The sequence below is a fragment of the Microtus ochrogaster genome, chromosome 10 (genome assembly GCF_000317375.1).
Source record: "Microtus ochrogaster isolate Prairie Vole_2 chromosome 10, MicOch1.0, whole genome shotgun sequence".
Lineage (NCBI taxonomy): Eukaryota > Metazoa > Chordata > Mammalia > Rodentia > Cricetidae > Microtus > Microtus ochrogaster.
The window spans coordinates 63746869-63753334 of record NC_022016.1 but is presented as its reverse complement, the minus strand read 5'-3'; the positions used below and the strand labels follow the sequence as shown (position 1 = coordinate 63753334).

Sequence of the window (6466 nt, the reverse complement as noted above, 5' to 3'; positions counted from 1 at the left end):
AAGCAAGCAAGCAAGCACACAGAGGGGAGTTCCAGGGAGCAGGGGATAAGCCGTGTCTGGATTCCCTGCCTTCCCAGTGCCATCCTTTACCTCAATGGTGACTTCGATGGAGGAAACTTTTACTTTACTGAACTAGATGCCAAGACTGTGACGGTGAGTGCTCCCCTGTCTTCATTCCCCGGGACAGAAGCCCTGTTCTCTAGAGCTGATGTCCCCAGTGCACAGAATGACCACTGGGCTTCCCCCACTGGTACCTGTCCCCAAGCCAGGGAGTTTGGGACATGGCGGTTCTTCTTTGACTGTCCTCTGGTCCTGGTCCTAATTACCCAATATTCTCCTGAGACCTTTTCCCATTTCGCCTCTTTCCTCTTCATAGGCAGAGGTGCAGCCCCAGTGTGGAAGGGCTGTGGGATTCTCTTCCGGCACTGAGAACCCACACGGGGTGAAGGCCGTCACCAGGGGGCAGCGCTGTGCCATCGCCCTGTGGTTCACACTGGACCCTCGACACAGTGAGCGAGTAAGAGCTGTATGCAAGGCTCTGGCTTCCTCTGAGAACTGCTGCTAGTCCTGGGCTAGGAGCTCCCCACCCCATGCATGCTGCGGCACTGCTGCCTCACCCTCCCTGGACCACCCTTTCCACATGTGAGCAGGGGACCAGCATAGGCATGATGGGAGTCCTTGGTTCACTCCTTGGACCCTGTTCCCACTACCAGTACCTAGGCACCAAAGTTTAGGCCAGCTGGGAAAAGAGGTGGTCCTACGGCAATATTGCCATTGTTCTCTCTGGAAGCAGCAGCTAAGAGGATGGAGGAAAGGGGGTTGCTTGCTGAGAAATGGTTTGCCGTTGCAGGACAGGGTGCAGGCAGATGACCTGGTGAAGATGCTGTTCAGCCCAGAAGAAGTGGACATCCCCCAGACGCAGCCCCTGCATGACCAACAGGGCTCCCCAAAACCTGGAGACAAGTCTCTGTCAGACAGAGAGTTGCAGCACAAAGATGAGCTATGACAGCAGCTAGGTCACACATGGGTGTCATTGGACCCATGGGAACTCTGTCCTGCAGCCTGGACTTCCCAGCCTCTCTGCTGCAGAGTGAGGGGCACTTTTGTCCGCCCACCAGCCAAAGGATCCTGCCCACAGCCTTCCCCATGGTGCTATTGTTCTTAGAGTGGACGCTCCAGGATGCCACTCTTCCGGGCTTGGTTGAGGCACAGGACATAGGCCCAGAACCACCCTGGGGCCTATGTAGGCAGCTGCCTAGTGGCAGCATGATATTTAAATGTCTGTATAGACAACCAAAGAATAAATGATTCGTGTTTTTTTCATTTAGTGGTCTGTTTCAGGAGAGGAAGTGTTTCCATTCTACCCCAGAGACCGTGTTTGGTGGCAGTTTCTCTGGCCAGTGTGTGGTGGCCCATGCTACACAGGAAGGCCTGGCCTAGTACCCAACAGGGTTACTTCCTGTGCAGCCTCAGGCCAGATGCTGAACCCAATACAGAAGGGGCATCTTGATCCTCACTGTGTCCACCGTCTGCGGGACATGTGTGGCCCAGATACAGCACCGGCTATGACAGCACTTCATAAACTGTAAAGCAAGCTGTGGACGAAGCATCCGGGTTGTTGCTAATCCTTCTGGCAGAGAGCAGCAGTCAGCAGTGCTCTGGCATGTTTGCTTCCTGCTCTGCTGGCCTCAGAACCTGTACCTGAGAGCCTCGTGTGCAGGACGATGCCCCAAGAGACCAGAAAAACAGAACTGGAGACCCAGCTCCTCTGGCCACACAGCCGGCACCAAGCCTTCAGCACGCTTGAGATGCCACAGGACAGAGTGTAGGAACCTGCACCTGAACAATCATTAGTCAGACAGACAATATTTATTTAGTGAGCAGCGGCTCGTAATGGGGTCATGAGAGGGAGCAAAGAAAGCCTGGTCCTCATAGAGCTGTATTTTATAGGAGATATGTAATAAATGTGTAAATATCATGAGTGTGGTTTGTATAGCCTAAGCCTTTGCTGTAGAAAGTCAAGTCAGAGCCCCAAAGGAGAAGAAGCAGAAGAGATGACTCAGCGGGTAAGAGCCTTTGCTACTCTTTGCTTCCTGGTACCCATATCAGGTGACTTTTAACCACCTGTTTCTCCAGCTCCAGGGACTCTGATGCCCTCTTCTGGCACCAACACAAACATGGCATACACACATACAAATAAAAACAAATCTTTAAAAGAAAAAAAAAAGACTAATACAGGGGCAGAGAGTGGACCAGGAAGAGAAGGGCAGTTGGGCAGATGCTGAAGGCCCCAGCATCAGGATGTGACTACCATATTAAAAGTCTCCTTGGGTGCCAGGCAGTGGTGGCGCATGCCTTTAATCCCAGCACTCAGGAGCGGAGGCAGGTGGATCTGTGTGAGTTCGAGGCCAGCCTGGTCTACAGAGCGAGTTCCATGACAGATTCCAAAGCTACAGAGAAACGACCTCGCTTCCAAAAAGAAAAAAGTTTCCTTGGGTAATACATGGAGAATAAGCTGTTGGGACAGGAATGGAAACAGCCAAACAGGCTGTTGAGTGATGAGGGAGAGAAGGAGGTCAGGGCCAAGCAACAGAAGGAGGTGCTGATGGGTTGTCATGAGGGATGAGCATAAGCCTTTGGAAATGAAGCTACTAGAGGCAGGGAGGGGGCAGTACATAGTTGGAGCAGAGTGAGGTGTGGCCAGCAGGAGCCTGGGTTAGTGTGCTAAGGGTGAGTTTGAGGGTATAAAACTGGTGTGTGAAGCAGGGAGAGGTACACAGCTCATCTATACGTTTGGAAAACAGCAAGAGAGATGTGCCCTGCCCCCCCCCCCCGATGTGCCCTGCCCCCCCCCCCGCCACACACACACACACACACACACACACACACACAAGGGTGGTTCAAGAAGCAACAGTAGTGTGTTGAAGCCAATGAAGTCCTGAGTGAATGTCATTGTTGGCATGAGCATGGCCATGTCAAAGACCCCAGTGCCTCAGACCCATGGAAATGGTATGAGTACGGATATACAGATCAAGGTGGTGGTGACACATGGTGTCCAGCAGCTGAGCAAGATGAGAGTTGAGCTCCCGTGTCATGGTGCTTGCCTGGAACCACAGCTTCAGAGGTGGAGACAGGAGGGTCAGAGTTCAGGGACAGACCTCTCAAAGTGAGGAAAACAAAATGAGAATTGAGGGTCTGCTTCTGTATCTGACAACAGGGAAGTCAGAATTTCCCAGAGAAGTTTTAGTGAGGTGGTGTGTGAGAGATGAACGAGAGAATTACCAACTCTGCAGCAGTTAGCTGTGTGTGGAGGCAGAAGGGTGAATGGGATGGCCAGGTAGGCTGCCTCTCAAGCTGAGACGGTGCTGGTGGATGCTCCAGGCCACATGGTCACCACTCCTGTTACCGCTGTTGGTCCTTTCTGTCTGGCCTGGGTGAAGCCCTTGCTGTACAGAGGACTAAGGATAACTAAAGAAAGGGGCAAGGACCTGGCCCGGGCCCTGAGCTGAGGGATAGTCTCAAACATGAAGTACGCAACCAAGTTGTTTCCTCATTAAGACGGGGGTAACCCATGGGCTGAGCCCAAGACACCCAAGAATATTTGCAAAAGAACTCTCACACAGCACCTGACACAATAGAAACAATTCCACGGGGGAGGGGGGGTGAGGTGAGAGGGAGGTAGGGGAGCAGGACGAAGGGAGGGGAGGGAAGAAGAACTGGGATTGATATGTAAAATTAAAAAATAAAATGAAAAGCCAGGCGGTGGTGGCGCACGCCTTTAATCCCAGAACTCGGGAGGCAGATGCAGGCAGATCTCTGTGAGTTCAAGCCTGGTCTACAAGAGCTAGTTCCAGGACAGGCGCCAAAACCACAGAGAAACCCTGTCTCGAAAAACCAAAAAAAAAAAAACTAATAAAAAATAAAATGAAAAGCCAGCGGTGATGGCTCACGCCTATAATCCCAGCACTTGGGAGGCAGATGCACGCGGATCTTTGTGAGTTCGAGACTAGCCTGGTCTACAAGAGCTAGTCCAGGACAGGCTACAGAGAAACCCTGTCTTGAAAAACCAAAAAATGAAAAAAGAGAGGGGAAAAATTCTACACTACATCAGTCTCATCCTGGTTTTCCAGAAGTTTCTATACTGGGGCAGATGGGTTTTACAATTTTTGGTTGGATGGTTGGTTGGTTGGTCAGTTGGCCAGTTGGCTTTTTTTAAGACAGGGTTTCGCTGTGTAGCCCTGGATGTCCTGGAACTCATTCTGTAGAAGACCAGGTTGGCCTCAAACTCAAAAGATCTGCCTGCTTCTGCTTCCTGAATGCTGGGATTAAAGGTGTGTGCCACCACTGCCCAGCTGGCTTTTACAATTTAATGCATGCTAACAACATACTGACAACAGACTGCCTCTTTCGAGCTCACAGAAGGTAAGGTGTTTTCAGGGGCAACAGGACCAAGGCAAATGTATGTAATTAAGCTTGGGAGACTCATCCAGAAGCCAGGAGTGACGTCAGGTCCCAGCTGAGATGCAACTGCGCACGCTTGGCCTGTGTTAGAAAGCATGTAGGAGAGCAGGTCAGCAGGATGAGGAAGCTTGCTTGGCATGGAGACAGCCTGTGGGAGTGTCACAGGCATCAGGAACAACTTAGCAAACCCAGGGAAGATATGGGCATGGCACTCATTGGTCTCTGGTACCTAGGGAAGCTGCAGAGCTGGGCAGGGGTACCAAAGATTTGTACACAGTGCTGTTCCCAAGGAGTAAAAAGATGCCATCAGACTGTCCTGTGTCCTGCAAGGTGTCCTTGTCCTAGTCACACAGTGGACTACCTGAGACTCCAAGTGCAGCCTCAAGTTGTTCATGGCACTTAAGAAGGAGGAAGACAATATACCAGCTGCAGTGGATGGGAAGCTGCAGAGGATTGTGGGATTCCAGTTTGGCTGCTCAACTATGCCTGGACAGGAAGAGCAGCTGAGGGTGGTACACGGTTGATTGTCTTCCTTTCTTGCTGTGTGGCCTAACGTGAGTCATTTTTGTCCTGAGCCTGTGGCTGTTCAGGGAACTTAACCCAGTTGGGGGGGGGGTGGTAAGGTTGGCACCATTTCTGAACCTCCAATTTCCCATGGCACCTACAAGGAAAATAATAGATTGCAGCTGACTGAATCAGACCCTCTTAACCAGCCATGGGAGAGGACAGGGGACCAGTCCCTGGTATGACGAGAGGAAAAAACAATGAACCTTCATACCAGTCCATCAATGATCAACACATACCTACCTACCAAAGCCACCCTCAGCTGGGCACAGTAGTGAAAGAGGTGACAGCCAGTTCCCAGCTTTAAGCATTCTGCCATGCCAGGATGAAGCAGCGCCGGGAAAGACATGTCCTAGGACCAATATCTTGGGGACAGATTTGGTCAGCCACTGTTATGGCAGTTTATGGCCCTAATAACCTCATAGCTAGACAAGCAAGTGGTATTACTGTATTTTTCAGCTGAGGACGAAGACAAGCTGGAGACTTGCCTAACGGCAAGGCTTTTCAGTAGCTGAGGAAAGTCCAGTACCCTCCAGAAGTGAAAGCATTTTATTTTAAACTGTGACTTGTGTCCACCCAGGCAGTTCTTGTTAGCTCTGTTGAGAGGCTGGGCTGGGAACCCTGAGCTTTCTGGTCCTCTCTGCATGCCTGAGAGTCACTGTGATGCAGGGCCACCAAGAATGGTAGGTTTCCTAAAGTGGAGAAGCTATACCAGGCTAGGGAACTTCTCTTCAGAGCAGGACTTAAATTCCAGATGGAGCACTGGTGCAGGGAGGCTGTTGGGGGAGTGGAGGATATTTAGGTAGAACAGACCCAAATCCTCAGATAACAAAGGGAAAAGCACCTGGGAGAGCTTCAGGGGCGGACGTAAGAATCCTGGAGGCTTACGTTTGGCAGTGGGGGCGCAAGCTTTTAATTCCAGCACTTAGGAGGCAGAGGCAGGTGGATCTCTGAGTTTGAGGCCAGCCTGGTCTACAGAGCAAGTTCCAGAACAACCAGGGCTACATAGGGAATGGAGGTTCTGGGTCCATAGGGTGGGGCTTGAGGGAATGCCCAGAATGGAGACACAGTCAGGCAGGCATCCTGCTGCCTCAGGCTTCACATCTGGGACACATCAGCTCTGCGGACGGTGACCATCTTTCCGTCTACCTCAGCTCTTATATGTCTGAAGACAGGGGTCCCAGCTAGTGCTATGTGCACCCCTGAGGCTCCAGGACCCAGGTATCTGACCAGTGTTCCCAAGGTCAGAATGAATCCTGATTCTTCCTCTCAGAGGCCAAGGCCCAGCTTTAGGAGGAGGGGCCATGTCTGACCTTTTCAACAGGCAGTCCCTCTGCCACCCCTAAGCATCCTCTCAGTTTGGCAAAACACTGCCCCTTTAGGGATGAAGACACTGAGGCTACACAGTCATCTCATTTGGTGGGAGCATCTTATGCCTCCC

The 6466-nt window shown here is 51.5% G+C and overlaps 1 protein-coding gene across 3 annotated transcripts in view; it reads left to right on the top strand.

The window, feature by feature from the left end:
- P3h1 (prolyl 3-hydroxylase 1) overlaps positions 1 to 1988 on the top strand; it is a 14751-nt gene extending 12763 nt beyond the window's left edge. For all 3 annotated transcript variants that reach the window (XM_005353342.3, XM_026782222.1, XM_026782221.1), the window contains 3 exons: positions 78 to 153; positions 377 to 517; positions 851 to 1988. In XM_005353342.3, the coding sequence (XP_005353399.1) occupies positions 78 to 153; positions 377 to 517; positions 851 to 1006 (373 nt within the window). In that variant the 3' untranslated portion in view covers positions 1007 to 1988. The remainder of the gene's footprint in view (positions 1 to 77; positions 154 to 376; positions 518 to 850) is intronic.
- The last annotated feature ends 4478 nt before the right edge of the window (positions 1989 to 6466 follow it).